The 18320-nt window shown below is 43.3% G+C and overlaps 4 protein-coding genes across 4 annotated transcripts; 2 read left to right on the top strand and 2 right to left on the bottom strand.

Moving 5' to 3' along the window:
* Positions 1-787: 787 nt before the first annotated feature.
* On the bottom strand, positions 788-6797 carry LOC135347589 (kinesin-like protein KIF28). The gene is made up of 21 exons (XM_064545619.1): positions 6672-6797; positions 6356-6551; positions 6068-6200; positions 5694-5882; positions 5366-5585; positions 5102-5196; positions 5019-5054; positions 4887-4957; positions 4765-4825; positions 4503-4673; positions 4385-4425; positions 4244-4324; positions 3760-4070; positions 3364-3613; positions 2683-2880; positions 2434-2517; positions 2214-2357; positions 1905-2153; positions 1572-1682; positions 1314-1445; positions 788-1145 (listed from the first exon to the last, which is right to left on the bottom strand). Exons 1-21 carry the CDS (start codon positions 6710-6712, stop codon positions 960-962), a joined length of 3000 nt encoding a protein of 999 aa, XP_064401689.1. The 5' UTR covers positions 6713-6797; the 3' UTR covers positions 788-959.
* Positions 6798-6823: 26 nt separating this feature from the next.
* Positions 6824-11716, top strand: LOC135347580 (multiple epidermal growth factor-like domains protein 6). Its single transcript, XM_064545608.1, has 2 exons — positions 6824-6982; positions 7206-11716. Exons 1-2 carry the CDS (start codon positions 6896-6898, stop codon positions 11547-11549), a joined length of 4431 nt encoding a protein of 1476 aa, XP_064401678.1. The 5' UTR covers positions 6824-6895; the 3' UTR covers positions 11550-11716.
* Positions 11677-16498, bottom strand: LOC135347625 (L-rhamnonate dehydratase-like). Its single transcript, XM_064545662.1, has 12 exons — positions 16384-16498; positions 15684-15857; positions 15457-15604; positions 15233-15326; positions 15127-15174; positions 14881-15008; positions 14554-14596; positions 13959-14098; positions 13198-13414; positions 12495-12577; positions 12066-12132; positions 11677-11837 (listed from the first exon to the last, which is right to left on the bottom strand). Exons 1-12 carry the CDS (start codon positions 16457-16459, stop codon positions 11772-11774), a joined length of 1284 nt encoding a protein of 427 aa, XP_064401732.1. The 5' UTR covers positions 16460-16498; the 3' UTR covers positions 11677-11771.
* LOC135347641 (tyrosyl-DNA phosphodiesterase 2-like) lies at positions 16465-17621 on the top strand. The gene is made up of 2 exons (XM_064545680.1): positions 16465-16616; positions 16748-17621. The coding sequence occupies exons 1-2, from the start codon at positions 16600-16602 to the stop codon at positions 17520-17522; spliced, it is 792 nt and encodes a 263-aa protein (XP_064401750.1). The 5' UTR covers positions 16465-16599; the 3' UTR covers positions 17523-17621.
* Positions 17622-18320: the final 699 nt, after the last annotated feature.

Genomic DNA, 18320 nt, shown 5'->3' with positions numbered 1-18320 from the left:
AAGCCAATTTACAGCACGTGGCCAGTCGAATTTTCGGAAACATTTTATCTCGGTAATCTAACTATTCTAGTGTTTCTACCTCCTATGTGAAGAAGATAGGTGGAAATCAACAAAATCTAGCCATTGTATCCATGTCTGCCGCATTTACAGCATTTGTGTGTATAATCTTCTACCATAAATTAATTATATATAGCTATGCTCGACGTGTGCAGAGTTCAGCTGAATAAATTTCAGAAGAAGGTGTTAACCACTGTTAGAAGAAGCCTGCACTACCAGCCAGTCCCTATCAGAGAAGTGGATCAAGAAGAACCACTGAAATGACAAACTTGGTGACTACATCAGACCTGACCAGCTGAGAGAGCCAGCTTTGGATGACCTAATTCCAGTACAGTCAGGAGACTACAAAGCGCAAACAGTGTTACCTCAACTACCACAACAAAGTAAAATGCCTCCCACAGACAGTTATATACAGAGGTCTCTATCAATAATTATTGTGATTGACTTCTAGTATGCATTCGTCTTAGTAGTTCATAAGTATAACTGATGTATTCAATTTATATGGATGTGATTTTGTGTATAATTATACCTGTATGTGTTTGAGCTAGGCCTATAACTATGCACCCCCCCCCCCCTTTGAGTGCATGCATGCAGACAATCAGCAATTGATAGGAGATTGTACATGATAGAGCGCAAGTTTTATAGTTGGAGAAATTCGACCGAGTGAAACAAGCAAAATTGGTATATTTACTGGTGCACTGTTACGCATACGAGTGGCTTTATTTATTATATTGCATATATATCTCAGGCAGAAATTAATTTTTTTGCCTACTGTACAATTTTTAATTGTGCGATGAACTTGCACTATCACATGGCATAGGACTGCATGTTTAATATTGTTATAGCTACAATTACATTGGATAAACATGAGATAATGATTTAAAATTATGATGAGATGTTTATTACATGACAGAGCAGATCTGAGACTCGCTGTTGGTTGTTTCCGCTGCTGTGGCTTTGCTGTTCTTTGTTAATACACTGGCTTTGTTTTTCTTAAATACATTGGCCCTGTTAGTAAGAGCTACCATTGTGGCCACAGCCTTGAAGGTGTGTGCCTCACTGTTTAGAATGTCCTTCACTTCGGAGACCTGTGTGTAGAATGGGTGGGAGGTACAGGTGTGATAAAGTAACGGTTACACATTCTATAATGTGTATAATCTATACAGTATAGCACTTTACATGTATACAACAATCCAGGTGTGTATAATCATAACATTTATTAGACAAAGCAAAATGTAATTTAAGACTGCTCTCACCTTTAGCTCTTCTACTTTCTCATTGTCTGCCTTTTCCACAAGAGCCCTGATCTTGCGAACTTTGCTCTCCATTCGCTCCGCCCTCCTCTTGGCCCCTGACAGCTCACACATTAGCCGATAACGCTCCTCGTCCTGCGTGGGAAGGAGGTTTGAGTACACTAGCTAGTACTGTATATGACACACACACTATAAATTATAATGACTACATGTGTATGTCTATACACAATGGTACGTGCCGCTAAAGATTGTGTTTTACACCTTCTGTTTTGTGGGATTGAGCATGGCTGCACTGCCAATCCGAGTGGTTTCCTTGGAGACCAGCTCCCTTGTGTTCAGCTGTGCTGCGGTTCCTTTTGTAGATTGACTCGACTGCATGGTGAAGTGTCAGGACATGTAATCGAAATGCAATAGCAACAATGAATGTTTCCATAACAGTAATATAATGTACATCTCCGGTAGTTCATTGCAGTGTATTTATATCCCACTTACGTAGTACTGTATTTATATAGCGTAATAAAGAAGTGTACAGGTGACACGGATTCATGCATATCAGAATGTTGTGTATGAAACCACCACCTTATAATCGCTCACCTGCTGTCCCCAGACCTCAATAATAAGTGGTTGCAAGTTGAGGTAATCCAGAAACTGTTTAGTGACCGGATTGATACAGTAATGTTTGGAGAACTCGAACTCAGGGTTGGTTGTCCCGGAGATCCTCTGTGTGTCGGTATCTTCACTGTCCAGATAGAACTTGTACTTACAGTAGACACCTTTGCTCAGTTTGGGGGGTATGCCACGAGCATGGGCCACTCGAAGCAGGAAGTTCACTGTCTTGCCAAGCTAGGGGAAGAGGGAGAAATAAGAGGGGCTATCGGCAAAAGGATGTTAAACAACTCTTACCAATTCCTCTGGGTCTTCTACAAACAGGTCCTCGTTGTCAGAAAGGGTGGTCCCGTCTTTGTTGCAAGGCCACACCTCCACACTAAGGAGCCCTTGCTCGTTACCCTTGTAATCCGTGATTGTCAACTGCTCCTCAAGCTCAATCTAAACGTATAGAAGTCACGTACATGTCAGTACAACAGATTCTGTAGTGGTTGTGCCCATAATAGTTATTATGTACCATGTAAGTCAAGCTTTGCAGGTAGACGTGTACAGATCCGATATGCACATCAATATCAGCTGGCTGCCAGAACGGACTCTTCTCCTGAGAGGGGGGGCGGGTGGGGAACTACTTAGAACAGTGTATTAAATAAGCTAGTGTTGTTAGCTTAGCTTAACTAAAATTAACACAATATCAATTAATGTCAGTCACGTTTCACCATGCATAGAGCAACAAAATATTAAGCTACGAGTACTCATGATAGCCCACCTCCTGCAGGTCCCAGTCCCCGCCTTCGATGTAGTTCTGGTACATTTCCTGCATACGATATTTTCTATCGAGGAAGTTGTTTCGGCCGAACAAACATGAGTCATCGTTGACCAAACTCCTCATCTTGACTTTAACCTCGGTCCGTCCCTCCTTAAGTCCTCGCGCTTGTGGGGACACCAGGATAATCTCAAAATACATCTGAAAGAGTATAAGTGTGCAGTGTGCTGTGATCAACATCATCCAGTCATGTAGGTAAAGCAGCAATTGAGAAGGTATAACCATAAAATGTCAAAATTGTATATGTTTGGTGATGTACTATATATTTTTTAATTGACTTAGATTTTTATTTCACTGTACCATACATTGTACATATGCGTGTACAATTGCTTCACATCAATGATACGGTATCCATGCATGTAGTGCAAAGATTGACGTGTTGAAACCAATTTCTATGGGCTTATTAATTTATGCCCATGGTCTTTTGCCGAGATTGAAAAATTATGCTGCTCCAAATTTGAGATTTAAGCATACCATCTGAATAGGCGGCTCCATTGAAATGGATGACTAGAACTCATTACAATTTACAGAGCTTTGGTACTTTTAAAATGCAGGAGACCCATGCAACGTTTTACATGATGAATAGACACAACTTGAGTTACCAATTAAACGATATTCACTAACCTTCTTGTTCAGCTCCTCACTGATGGCATTGGCTTCGTACACCATGGGCATGAGAGAGATGAGGTCTTGTTGCAGCAAGATGTCGTCTTTGCTTTTACCCTCAGTACTCATATCAAATCCCGAACTCGTAGCTATTTCTCCCTGTGCAAAGTCATACGTGATGGCCTTTGGTTTCTTGCTTGACTTGATCAGGGAATGCAGTTCCTTCGGGTGATGAAATACGTACAGATGGTTGGAACCGAACAAAACCCTGCACGAACAAAATAGAGTCATAATTATATTATTATAAGCTTACAATTTGGACATTCAGTGTGTGACAGGTATAGCTCCGAAAGATAGAAACTATATAAAGGTGATCAACTAGACACGGCAAAATATTTCGCTACTCATTCTAACCTGTCATTGTGATGTAGTATGACAGAGCCAGTGAGCGGTTCTCCATTGAGTAGAATCTTAGCTCCCTCCACAGGACACAATTTGATCTCTTTGTTGTCCGTATTGCTAACCACAGCATGCTGTGTTTGAATACTGAGTCCTTGCAGAAGAATTTCCGGTGGTGTCTTTGCCTTTTTGTTGCCTATTTTACTCTTCCCCGTTTTCACTATGTGAGAGACCATATTTGTCAGCTGAGGGTCCTCATTAAGATTCCATAAGTGAGGCAGTTTCTGCAAATCCTTGCTCCTTTTTGCCTCTTGTTTGTCTTTCTCCTAAAGATTGGAAGAAAGCATGGGACACAAACAACCAAGCACAGACTGCATGTAGTACACTCTAAACGTACACTGTCAGTATACGTACATGCATGCACACTGTTACAGCCAGTTCATTTTATTGCAACCCCCTTACTAGTCTACTATACTACTACTTTAAAAATTGAACTGACCTGATGCGTTTTCTGAGATTCTGCCAGCTTCTGTTCCCATGACTTCTGCATCTCCTCCATCTCTCTTTTGTTAGCCTCTAGCTACAATACAAATACACGGACAAGAATACACTTCAGAAACAACAAGTACAGTGCACTTACCGTCTCAGCTAGCTCCATTTCCATGTTCCTTCGAATCTCATCTGCACATTACATTACCCATTAACACTCATCTCATTACAAGGTGCAGTATGTAAATGCAGTATCGATATTCACAAACCTGCATCTACGGACGTTGACTCTTCCCCAATTGCTAAGGCACTTGGACTGAGTTGCCCATTCTTTATCATTTCCAGCAATCGAGCATTCTCCTCCCGAAGCTCTCGGATGAGTTTGTCTGTTGCACTCTCATTTACTGTTGCTGTGGTTTTGATACTCTTGGCACGATCAGCTGTAGATAATGAAAACACATGCTAAAACTATAGCTAGTATATCGCACATGTCATTGACTTTGTGTATGGGGGGTGGGTCATATATTATACCAAATCTTAGTGTTGAAAGAGTCTCATCATAATTAATGTCTGCCGGACTCAGAGCTGCAATCTGCATGAATATGAGAGGTATATAGAAAGTTGACCATAATTATCATTTCTGTTGTTCTAACCATAATAGTTTTTGAGTTGCCACCCAGTGCATTCTTGAGCAGTTTGGTCAGAACTGAATCTCGAAATGGAACTGTATGTTGAGAATTAATCAAAGGAGCTGTAAAAAGCTAGCATCCTAGTGCAATACTTACCAAGTGTTTTCTTCCCAGTAGAGGCATCAGCGAGTGCTGAATGAGGCATGTTATCAATAATGCAGTATTTCAATTTGACACACCTTTGATAACATTCCCGAGAGTAGACAGTGACTTATTGATGGCCGCCCCCTCTTGCAGTCTTGCACCCACGGCACCAGTGGAGTCAGCTCTTTCACTGTGTAGCATGGGAAAGATAAGTAATTGAAAATTAACATCAGCCAGTGTTAAACGTCCCTAGTCACACCTAACATACTCTACTACTAATTAAATGTTATCGTTGTGCGTACGTACATGCATGTACATCATCTGTAAAGAGAGCTACAAGTTAGTGTATTTATATGTACCTTCCTGCCAGATCCACAAGGTTGATAACAGACGTCTTTGTCATGCCTTTCCCCGCTTCATTGTTGGTCTTCTGTACAAAGGTAACAGCCACAATAGTGTGTGCTCTAGAGGATGTGGCATTCATGTTAGTGGAGGCGATGGTGCGGTTCTTAGTGCCCTCGGCAATCCTCTTCTCAATGTCCTCATAGTTCTTTACAGCCACTGAACGCAACTGGTCAACTGCGATAGTAGAAAAAATTGTCATTGTGGAAGTTTTATTGGCAAGCATCGGTCGTTATTCATGTAGAATTTTATGGGCAACGAATAGCTATTTCCTTCCACACATACCATAAAACCCCCTGCTGGGGTGTTCCCTGACTTTGAGCCCCCCTTTGACGTTGGAGGCAGGGTTGAGAAGGTCTCTCACTTGCTCATTGTATATCTCCAACATGCTCAGTACCACTTGGAACTGCACACCAGAGTCAGCCTTGCTTTCTATTCCTTTGAATAGCTCTTCACAGGTCACTGGAACAATTCCTGCAGTATACAGGGAAAAAAGAACTGCATTAGGACAATTATACTAGCTAGCTTGGGTACGTTTTAAGTGGTAGAATTCAAGTCAACATTACTATATACCACCCGACTGCATGAATTCGAGACTTAGAGGCCAATTCATACAAACCAACACTTGTAACAGCTCGTTAAGATCATTGTAATATAACCTTTATTAGCTCCATACCCAACCATGGAAAAGGACTTTCCAGAGCCGGTCTGCCCGTAGGCAAACAAGGAGCAGTTGTACCCCTTCCAGGCATTGTCAAGCACTCCTTTACCAAGATCACTAAACACCTTTTTCTGCAGGTATAAGATGTAGTGTGTTACACAAGTAGATCTAGAGGAAGAACAATTTTCCCTCAAACATTGTCATAATTATCATAAAATTATTGTGAAACAGCCATATGTTAGCTATAATATAATTATTGAGCCATGATTGCCCATGAATTAGTCACCTGATCTGCATAATCTGCACTTTCAGGGGCCAGATAGCCGTCCGTATTCTCACTGAACCCGTCATGTGACCAGTAGCTGTAATCAAAGGAGAATTTCTTGGGCTCAGCGTTCGGTTGGGTTGGGTCAAAAATGGAAGTGGAGTGACCATGCATCTGGATGATCACTTTCGCCTTGCGTGTCAGCTCCCGTTGATTGTGAGATGGGGTTAAGGGAATTAGCTGACGTTAAAATAATGCACTCAATTAAATGTGTAGCTAAACCACTTGCAGTAATAGATGCATCAAGTGACTTATAGGAGTTAGCTGTTAGGATATGAATGGTCTAACACGGACTGCAACTTTCACATTCTCAGCCATTATATGAATGTTCAACTACTACTTCTGAACATCGACTGGGACTTCTTTCAGATCACACTAGACATGCGCATGCTTGGACTTTCCCTTTGCGCATGCGTACTAAGACTTCAGAATCATGTGATGGTATTTATAGAGATTGACCTTTTTTATTGCAACCGCAAATAGCACTGCAACGCAGCAAAGATGCAGCTCTCTAGCTCTGTGATCTTGTTCGTGACTCTTTCATTTATTGGAATATCTCTTGCTCATCCAATATTTGAGCAAATTGATGTAAGTGTGGTTTAGTATCAGGGATAAAAATTGTGGTAAAATAAAATTATATCTTTTACAAGTTTGCTTGTTTATTAATACAAGCTGGAGCTTTTATTCCTACTGTCTGTAGTTGCATTCAGTTTCCTTTTCTCAATAGTTACTGTAAAATTATTATTATAGCACAGCAGGAAAATATCTGGAAGTACATGAATGATATTAATTAACTTCCTATTTACTGCAGTTCGCTGAACACCAATGTGCGGATAAGAAGACCAACTGCTCCAGCACTGCCACCTGCTGTCAACTCACTGCAGGCTGGGGCTGTTGTCCTCATCCCGGAGCTTCCTGTTGTGCAGACAAGGTTCACTGCTGCCCTAGTGGATACACCTGTGACGTTACGACCAAATCATGTGCAAAATCACCGAGCAATGAGCTAATAGATATGGTAGCAATTTCAACATCTCCTGAGATCGTCACTTGTGTTGATGGTTCTAATTGTCCCAACAATAACACATGCTGCAAACTGGAGAGTAACGACGGTTACGGATGTTGTCCTATATCTGGAGCTGTTTGTTGTAAAGATGGTCTGCACTGTTGTCCTACCGACTATGCATGCAATAGCGATGGAACTTGTACTGACTATTTTGGTCAAATAGTGATGAAAATGCTTACTGAAGTTAAATCACCGAAGAGTGTCGTGTGTCCAGATAAACGGAGCGAATGCCCTGCTGAAAACACTTGTTGCAAGCTTACTGCCGGTCAGTGGGGTTGCTGTCCAATACCTATAGCCGTGTGTTGTTCTGATGGTGTCCATTGTTGTCCCAACGGCTATACTTGTGACGTTTCCAGTGGAGCTTGTAGCAAGAAAGGAGAGACAATTGCTTTCTTTGAGAAAATTGCAGCTGTGAAATCACCCAAAAGTGTCGTGTGTCCTGATGGCCAGAGCCAATGCCCCGATGGAAACACTTGTTGCAAGCTCTCTTCCGGTCAATGGGGTTGCTGCCCAATACCTAGTGCTGTGTGTTGTTCTGATGGTGTCCATTGTTGTCCCAGCGGCTATACCTGTAACCCTTCCGTTGGAACTTGTAGCAAGAAAGGAGAGACAATCGCTTTCTTTGAGAAAATTGCTGCTGTGAAATCTCCCAAGAGTGTCGTGTGTCCCGATGGCCAGAGCGAATGCCCCAATGGAAACACTTGTTGCAAGCTCTCTTCCGGTAAATATGGTTGCTGCCCAATACCTAGTGCTGTGTGTTGTTCTGATGGTGTCCATTGTTGTCCCAGCGGCTATACCTGTGACGTTTCCAGTGGAGCTTGTAGCAAGAAAGGAGAGACTATCGCTTTCTTTACAACTGTTAAATCACCCATGAACGTAGTGTGCCCAGATAACAAGAGCGAATGCCCCAATGGAAACACTTGTTGCATGCTCGCTTCCGGTCAATATGGTTGTTGTCCAAATGCTAATGCTGTGTGTTGTTCTGATCATATCCATTGTTGTCCCAGCGGCTATACCTGTGACGTTTCCAGTGGAGCTTGTACCAAGAAAGGAGAGACAATAGCTTTTTTTGAGAAAATTGCAGCTGTGAAATCACTCAAGAGTGTCGTGTGTCCCGATGGCCAGAGCGAATGCCCCAATGGAAATACTTGTTGCAAGCTCTCTTCTGGTCAATGGGGTTGCTGCCCAATACCTAGTGCTGTGTGTTGTTCAGATGGTGTCCATTGTTGTCCCAGCGGCTATACCTGTGACCCCTCCGCTGGAACTTGTAGCAAGAAAGGAGAGACAATTGCTTTCTTTGAGAAAATTGTTGCTGTGAAATCTCCCAAGAGCGTGATGTGTCCCGATGGCCAGAGCCAATGCCCCAATGGAAACACTTGTTGCAAGCTCTCTTCCGGTCAATGGGGTTGCTGCCCAATACCTAGTGCTGTGTGTTGTTCTGATGGTGTCCATTGTTGTCCCAACGGCTATACCTGTGACATTAACGCTGGAACTTGTACCAAGAAAGGAGAGACAATTGCTTTCTTTGAGAAAATTGCAGCTGTGAAATCACCCAAGAGCGTAATGTGTCCAGATAACAAGAGCGAATGCCCCAATGGAAATACTTGTTGCAAGCTCTCTTCTGGTCAATGGGGTTGCTGCCCAATACCTAGTGCTGTGTGTTGTTCAGATGGTGTCCATTGTTGTCCCAGCGGCTATACCTGTGACGTTTCCAGTGGAGCTTGTAGCAAAAAAGGAGAGACTATCGCTTTCTTTGAGAAAATTGCTGCTGTGAAATCTCCCAAGAGCGTAATGTGTCCCGACGGCCAAAGCCAATGCCCCAATGGAAACACTTGTTGCAAGCTCTCTTCCGGTAAATATGGTTGCTGCCCAATACCTAGTGCTGTGTGTTGTTCTGATGGTGTCCATTGTTGTCCCAACGGCTATACCTGTGACGTTACCGCTGGAACTTGTACCAAAAAAGGAGAGACAATTGCTTTCTTTGAGAAAATTGCAGCTGTGAAATCACCCAAGAGTGTCGTGTGTCCCGATGGCCAGAGCGAATGCCCCAATGGAAACACTTGTTGCAAGGACTCTTCCGGTCAATGGGGTTGCTGCCCAATACCTAGTGCTGTGTGTTGTTCTGATGGTGTCCATTGTTGTCCCAGCGGCTATACCTGTAACCCTTCCGTTGGAACTTGTAGCAAGAAAGGAGAGACAATTGCTTTCTTTGAGAAAATTGCTGCCGTGAAATATCCCGAGAGCGTAGTGTGTCCCGATGGCCAGACCCAATGCCCCAATGGAAACACTTGTTGCAAGCTCTCTTCCGGTCAATGGGGTTGCTGCCCAATACCTAGTGCTGTGTGTTGTTCTGATGGTATCCATTGTTGTCCCAACGGCTATACATGTAACCCTTCCGTTGGAACTTGTAGCAAGAAAGGAGAGACAATCGCTTTCTTTGAGAAAATTGCAGCTGTGAAATCACCCAAGAGTGTCGTGTGTCCCGATGGCCAGAGCGAATGCCCCAATGGAAACACTTGTTGCAAGCTCTCTTCCGGTCAATGGGGTTGCTGCCCAATACCTAGTGCTGTGTGTTGTTCTGATGGTGTCCATTGTTGTCCCAGCGGCTATACCTGTAACCCTTCCGTTGGAACTTGTAGCAAGAAAGGAGAGACAATCGCTTTCTTTGAGAAAATTGCTGCCGTGAAATATCCCGAGAGCGTAATGTGTCCCGATGGCCAGAGCCAATGCCCCAATGGAAACACTTGTTGCAAGCTCTCTTCCGGTCAATGGGGTTGCTGCCCAATACCTAGTGCTGTGTGTTGTTCTGATGGTGTCCATTGTTGTCCCAACGGCTATACCTGTGACGTTAACGCTGGAACTTGTACCAAGAAAGGAGAGACAATTGCTTTCTTTGAGAAAATTGCAGCTGTGAAATCACCCAAGAGCGTAATGTGTCCAGATAACAAGAGCGAATGCCCCAATGGAAATACTTGTTGCAAGCTCTCTTCTGGTCAATGGGGTTGCTGCCCAATACCTAGTGCTGTGTGTTGTTCAGATGGTGTCCATTGTTGTCCCAGCGGCTATACCTGTGACGTTTCCAGTGGAGCTTGTAGCAAAAAAGGAGAGACTATCGCTTTCTTTGAGAAAATTGCTGCTGTGAAATCTCCCAAGAGCGTAATGTGTCCCGACGGCCAGAGCCAATGCCCCAATGGAAACACTTGTTGCAAGCTCTCTTCCGGTAAATATGGTTGCTGCCCAATACCTAGTGCTGTGTGTTGTTCTGATGGTGTCCATTGTTGTCCCAACGGCTATACCTGTGACGTTACCGCTGGAACTTGTACCAAGAAAGGAGAGACAATTGCTTTCTTTGAGAAAATTGCAGCTGTGAAATCACCCAAGAGTGTCGTGTGTCCCGATGGCCAGAGCGAATGCCCCAATGGAAACACTTGTTGCAAGCTCTCTTCCGGTCAATGGGGTTGCTGCCCAATACCTAGTGCTGTGTGTTGTTCAGATGGTGTCCATTGTTGTCCCAGCGGCTATACCTGTAACCCTTCCGTTGGAACTTGTAGCAAGAAAGGAGAGACAATCGCTTTCTTTGAGAAAATTGCTGCCGTGAAATATCCCGAGAGCGTAATGTGTCCCGATGGCCAGAGCCAATGCCCCAATGGAAACACTTGTTGCAAGCTCTCTTCCGGTCAATGGGGTTGCTGCCCAATACCTAGTGCTGTGTGTTGTTCTGATGGTGTCCATTGTTGTCCCAGCGGCTATACCTGTGACCCTTCCGCTGGAACTTGTAGCAAGAAAGGAGAGACAATTGCTAGCTTTGAGAAAATTGCTGCTGTGAAATCACCCAAGAGCGTAATGTGTCCCGATGGCCAGACCCAATGCTCCGATGGAAATACATGTTGCAAGGGCTTTCCAGGCGAGTACGCTTGTTGTCCTTTGCCTAGTGCTGTGTGTTGTTCTGATAATGTCCATTGTTGTCCTGAGGACCATACATGTGACGTTACCGCTGGAACGTGTAGCAAGAAAGGAGAGACAGTCGCTTTCGTTGAGAAGATATTGGCTCAGAAGATGAAATACATCGAGTTTGATCGTGATTTTCTCTGAATTGCATCAAGACTTTCAAATGACTGTTCTGAAACTGTCCAATTAGGTTAATACATTCGTAATGAATAGCATTGTTATCTCCCAAACATTTATCCTACATGACGTATAATGTTTACATTAATTAATATTTCGTTCAATTCATATAAATTATTATTAAAATTTCCAAAGGTCATTTATAAAAAATAATAGCATCATGTGTCTGTTATAAATTATTTAGCACTCTTAAAAAGGCATCTTTGAATGTTCAGATTGATAGTTCACTTTATTGCAGTCACACTGAGCCTTCACCTGTGGAGTGGGTGTGATGAATGTGTTAACGGGGTGCATGGTATTATATATACACGTACGTACAAGCATGTTACATTTTAAGTACATGTATATACATCTATTAGCTAGTACAACACATCTGGCTGATCATGAAATTTGGGAGGGGGGGAAATTAAAGCAAATGTATATAATTATTGTGTCTACAAATTGGGGGGGGGGGGAAGTTGTGTCTACACTGAGTGAGTTTACTTGTTCCTCCGTCCGTGGGTAAGGTCGGTGTAGGCCATCTCTGTTTAAGGTCACTCCAAAGCCAGCCCTGTATAAAACACAGCACAGATAGCCAGTCAATACAGTGTCATCCTATAAGCAGGCAACCCTCTATTAATACAGCTAGGTTATGATGAGGCTTCAAAGTCTCCATAGCATGTGTTTCAATTGAGTTTCAACCTGTGTTAGCAGGCCACCCCTTTTTTACAGCCACTGCTAGTCTGTGTCAGTATAGGCAGGCGTTATTAGCTCATTGAAAGTACTGATCCACATCATTCTGAAACACTTTGCTGGGGTTAGTTTCTACACACACTGGTCAAGTGAGGTCAACTATTATCAATTGAGGTGTCCCTGAGGCCATAACATTACCCACACAGTGGTAGCCTTGGTAGCCCACCCTGGGGCACTAACCTGTTGGGAAGGTCAATGAATCCATTCCCAGGCAGTGGTTCATCTGTGAACAGGTCCCCAAAGTAGGGGACAATTTTGTCAGCCTGCACAGTGAAAGTGATGGGGTTAGGTAATACACAATGTAAACATTGAAATATATACATATACAATATGTATGTAATACACAAACACACTCTCACTGGCAAAGGTCAGGTTCGCTTTACTAGTATGGGGAGTTGGTGAGTGAGGGATTTCCTTTATCTTATAGTGGCCAGTTGTACACTATTAAACTACTGAACTGAAGCATCCTTACAGCTCATTTAATATATAGCAGTCAGTGGCGGATCTAGGATTCTTGAAAGGAGGGTTCCAGCTCAACACTCTGAATTAAAAAAAGGTCGTCACTGCTTCCAAACAGTCAGCATGCGCATTGGGACATTAAATTTCACTAAAAGAAGGTCATCACTTTTCCTCAGCAATCAGCATGCGCGGTAGATGGCCCTGCCCACATCTCAATTGCATGACATCATTCTAGTGAGATTGCTGAGCTGAGCTGAGCTAGCAAGTTTATCTCCTTTAATATGTTCTTGTGTCAAAGGGGTGGTTCCATGGAACCCATGGAACCAGTCTAGATCTGTCACTGTAGCTGCATGCACAATTATTATATTCTGTGACAGTGTGTGTGTGTGTGTGTGTGTGTGTGTGTGTGTGTGTGTGTGTGTACCTTTGGGCTGAGGTTGATGTACTCAGCTAGAGGGCAGTTGACAAAGGCATACTGCAGGTGATATGAGTAGACACTGGAGCCATGGGGGATCACATTCAGGTCATGTGATGCTGCCATAGCAACCATTCGTCGTGCTTCAGTGATCCCACCCATCCAGGTGATGTCAGGCTGAATAATGTCAGCACACTTGCCTTCAATCAATTGGCGAAATCCATACCTGAGAGAATACAATAATCATGCAAGGCTGCATTTAATGGCCTAATGATGCTAGCTAGGAAACAGAAGCCATGGCTGGGATAACTGCAAAGGAAACATGAGATTCCTAATAGCCGTGTGCATTATAGGAAGCCTCAATTGCTAATGGTGTTTGTATAGGGCACATGTACATGAACATTAGATTGTAGATTGTGTCGAGATTAAATGGTTGAGTAAGCAGCACAAATAAACAGACACCTGCATGATGGCACAAATAAACAGACACCTGATGGTTAAACATCCAATTCACAATGGTGTGATTGTTTAGTTACGTCATCATAAGTCTGTACTAGCGTGGCATGTTCCACAGTCACATGTTCATGCACTAATAATCATACATACATATTTTTACCATGTTTGGTAGCTATGTGCTGCAGGAACTATTGCACAATAATTACATATAGCACACCCCCTCCTTACCAACTATTGCACAATAATTACATATAGCACACCCCCTCCTTACCAACCATTGCACAATAATTACATATAGCACACCCCCTCCTTACCGCGTGTACTCGTGCTCTCCAGTGGTGACCATTGTGGTTCCAGTCAGGGCAGCCTTGAGGTCAGTGTAACCATGGTAATCATCAGGCGGCAGGCACTCTTCAATCCACTTCAAATTCAGAGGCTCCAAAGCCCTTGCCAACTAAACATAAGAGATTGAAGTACATTACACAAGGGCACAAAAATTACAAGGGATCAGAAGTACTGTAACCAGAGGAGGTCCGACAACCGTGCGCCTAACATTAAGTTTTGCTGATCGAATCATCATTTTTCATATAACTTGCCTTTAGAGGTACGTGTTGCACTCCTTTTAGACTTAGTCCTCTATTGTATTGTTAGGTCTAGTTTTAGATAGGAGCTCTAACTCTCTCAATAACATCTGTAAAGCAAGTTTTATGAAATGCTGATTCAGCAAAATTAATGCTAGGTGCACAGTTGTCGGACCTCCTCTGTACCGTAGCTATAGCTATACTAACCCTATGCACTTGCCCCAAAAGCAATAAATTTAGTGTTTTAAGTAGTGGACGATCTTATGAAGAGTCATAAAACAGACCTGTTTTTGTATATTTTAATTGTGATAATTGTACATGCACATACCTTTATTGCGTATGGAACGCTAAGGGCCATGTAACAGTCCAGCCTGGGGAACAAATAAAGATTACTATTAGACCGATCACACAACATTCCAATCATTAATTGTACATGTCAACCAACTTGGAAACTTGTGTACATGTACATGCAACATAAGCGGTTATTAGACGACTGCTTGTACTGTAGTTGGTACATTGGTACTACTTGAACTAATCCAATGTAGACCCCAAATATTGTGTGCAATCTAATGTTTCCAGCGAGTAGACATGTACATAGCAGACAGTGTCCCCCCCCCCCCCCCCCACCCATATGAACACACTCCCACTAGCTCACATGAGGGGGTAGTCAGGGCCAACTGATTCTCGTGCTCGTCGGAAAATCTCAACATTTTTTGCTAGTCCCTCATCTCCATCAGCTGGGCCGTATGCACATGGAATCTTGGCACCTACAAACCCAAGATCCTGTTCGTGTGTGTGTGTGTGTGTGTGATTACCCAAAAATCAAGAATGATCGAGAGAAATTCATGTGAAAAACATTCCGAGTATAATTATGCACAGAAAGTGTGTCTGCGTGAGTTACCTTGGCAATCTTAGGCTCAGCTGTGGTGCTGTACACAGGTAACCGCTCCTGCATGGGCAATAAATAATATCAAACAGCCCCTCCCCCTCCACCTGACAGTATGTACCTTTGTCTTGCCCCCCAGCAAAGCAAACACAGGTTTCTTGAGAAGCTTGCCCTGGAGATCCCACAAGGCCAGGTCCACAGCACTGATAGCCTGGCTGTAGACAGGGGGAGGCAAATAATATCACAGGCATTCAATCTAAGAACTGCAGACTAAGAATTGTGTACACTCAAAATTCAGGGTATAGTAATTAAAATGTCTACGCATATCATGAGTCAGAAACTCACATTGGCAGTCCTTTGCGGCCATAGTTGAGGGTGCTGCGATACATTTGGTCCCACATCAGCTCTATGTTGCTAGGGTCCTGCCCCTCGACGAAACGGCTCAGGTGATGCTCAATAATGTAACACGCTGGCTCACCGCCAATGGACACACCTAGAAGGAGATTGTGTCACAACGCACCATTTTACAAATGTGTATACATCACTCTACACAAGTCACAACCCTCACATACCCACTCCACATGTCCCATCTTCCGCCTCCACCTCTGCCACCACAGAGCCCAATGCATTAATGCCCCACGACTTCCGGTAGCCTTGGTAACGAGGATACATGGACATCGGATTGGCTATTGGAGTGGGGTAGCCATTGATCCAGTGTTGGTCAGATACATCATGACAGTCGGCACCTACATGTACATGTGCAGAAAAACATTAAAAATAATCAGAGGCAGATTTAGAAAAGAAGGCAGAGGGGTGCTGAGTATTAAGGGAAAACATAAACCCTGCGCAAAGCGCAGGCTGAAATTGTAAGCCACGCCTACCAATTAGTGCGCACGTGGGTCAATTAATTGCAACATAATAGAGTCCTATCGATTCCTAGATCCTACAGTTAGCTACATGTATCTAGACTGCCTCTACCATTGTCCAGCGCATGCATGCTGTATTAAAGTTCATAGCTAGATCTAGATATAATTCTCTATGCTTGTCATCAGATCAAACATTCATAGGACTAACTAAGGTAGTTCTAGAGCCACCCAGGGGAATGCTCAAGCACCTGGTACCCTATAAAGCCCTAGTTGGACTAGCTAGCCCAACTACTCTAAGCTCCACTGAATCCGCCCCCTTAAATAATTACCAAAATAGCAATTCAAAATAGCTAGATCTAGCAAGTAGATCTATTTGCGAGATTGCATTTAGTATATAGCTGAGCACCTTGGTCTCCTGCAGCAGCCTGTTTGACATAGGCACGAACTTCTTTGATTCTTGGTAGGTCTATACATTCAGCCATTGTTGAAGCAAATGCGCATGTGTAGGAAAATGTTCTAATATAAACTGGAACAAACTTTCTGCACCATTTCCATAATTATATAGCTAGCTAGCTGACTGTACTGGCTGACATACTACTCCTGCTCATTCTTTGCTAGTGCAATGGCTGAACAAACAAGGTATTATGTACCTAACAAACTGTTTTTACAACCTTATTTGATCATGTATAGCTATTATGTCATAGTCTGACAGTGAGTAAGAAGAGATCATAGTCTTCTATGACACATATAATCACTCTTACCCCCTGCAGCTCAGAGGCATTCACTCTGCTATCCTGGAACATCGATGGTTTGGATAAAAGAGACACCATTAGGCGAGCTCAAGCAGTGTGCAAGCTCATATCGTCACGACGACCGCATGCAGTGTTCCTGCAAGAAGTTGTCCCATCCACGGAAATGGAGATTCTCAAGTCATTAGGTGCCGATTACGACTATTACTCTGCTCCAGGAGCTGGTGAGAGATACGGCTACTATGTCGCCATCTTGGTACTTAAAACTAAAGGACTGCTTTTTAGAGATAACATGATGTGTATTGACCTGCCGGAAACAGTCATGGGACGGCATGTTCTTTTTTGTACTGTGGTGTTCGGTGGAGTTGAAATCAATTTACTCACATCTCATTTGGAGAGTATGAAAGATTACGGAGGGCCAAGAAAAGCTCAGCTTTCTAAAGTGTTTGAAATTATTTCTGAAAACCCGACTTGGATATTTGGAGGAGATTTGAACATTCGTGACCATGAAGTGAAATCGGTCGGTTTGCCAGCTGACACAGTGGATGTGTGGGAGGCCTGTGGTTCAATTGAGGATGAGAAGTTCACCTGGGATGTATCCAAGAACGACAATCTCCAATGGACCTATCCAAACAAACCAAAGTGCCGATTTGACCGTGTCTATCTGCACTCAAAGGATGGTGGTGTGAGAGCCAAGGGTTTTGGTTTGGTGGGCAAAGAGAGACTTGAAGATTGTGGTCGTTTCCCTAGCGACCACTGGGGATTATGGATGGAATTGAGTGTTGATAGGTCATGATGTAGTCTGGCTTGACAAATTATGTGAACATTTTCATTCATGTGTTTCGATTATTACTTCGTTGCACATGTATCTATAATTATATGTATTCCTGTACAAGTGAAGTAAGGTGGGAGGAACGCAATCAATTACGGTGTAGAAGCGATATGGGCCCCCGGCCCTAAAACGCTAGTGATTTGGGGTGTAAGGGGGGGCCCCAATGCACTAGCGGTTTACGCCCCCCTTAGTGATTATAGGGCCCCCCTAGAGAAGTCTATTCAGAGCAGTGGAGTCAAGCCAGCACAACAGTAATAGGAGGATGAGTTGAGAATCAATGGCTATAATGTTTATGTAGATCTAAACTCCAATACAGAATATATTACTAGCCTATAATCTGTGCTGCTTGGTCACTGACAATAACAGTATAAGGCAGCCATAATTATGTGCAAAATAAGGCCTGCGTTACAGTGTGGCAGCACATAGCCATTGTATACACAGCACATGCATGCATGCATTCATATAGGCTGAGCATATACTACTGAGAATACAAGCAGCAGCCGCAGCCCATGCACTTTGTTATCAAGAACTTTTCCTGGCGAAGTTGAGAATAAACTGCAAATCGAAGAGCAAGAAATTGTGGAGGATGCATGGTAGTCAGCCACCTGTGGACACACTTGTTCTTTTTTCCATGTGTGTTTTATTACCTCTATCTCAGCCCTATGTACGTAGAGCAAGGCTCTATGGTTTACTTGTGTTGTGAAGAGGCCCTGCTCGTCTTTGTTCCTATGACAGTAATGTATGTCTCACTCTGCATGCATG

Source organism: Halichondria panicea, chromosome 14, assembly GCF_963675165.1.
Source record: "Halichondria panicea chromosome 14, odHalPani1.1, whole genome shotgun sequence".
In the NCBI taxonomy this organism is placed as follows: Eukaryota; Metazoa; Porifera; class Demospongiae; order Suberitida; family Halichondriidae; genus Halichondria; species Halichondria panicea.
This window is presented reverse-complemented; position numbering and strand designations above follow the sequence as displayed.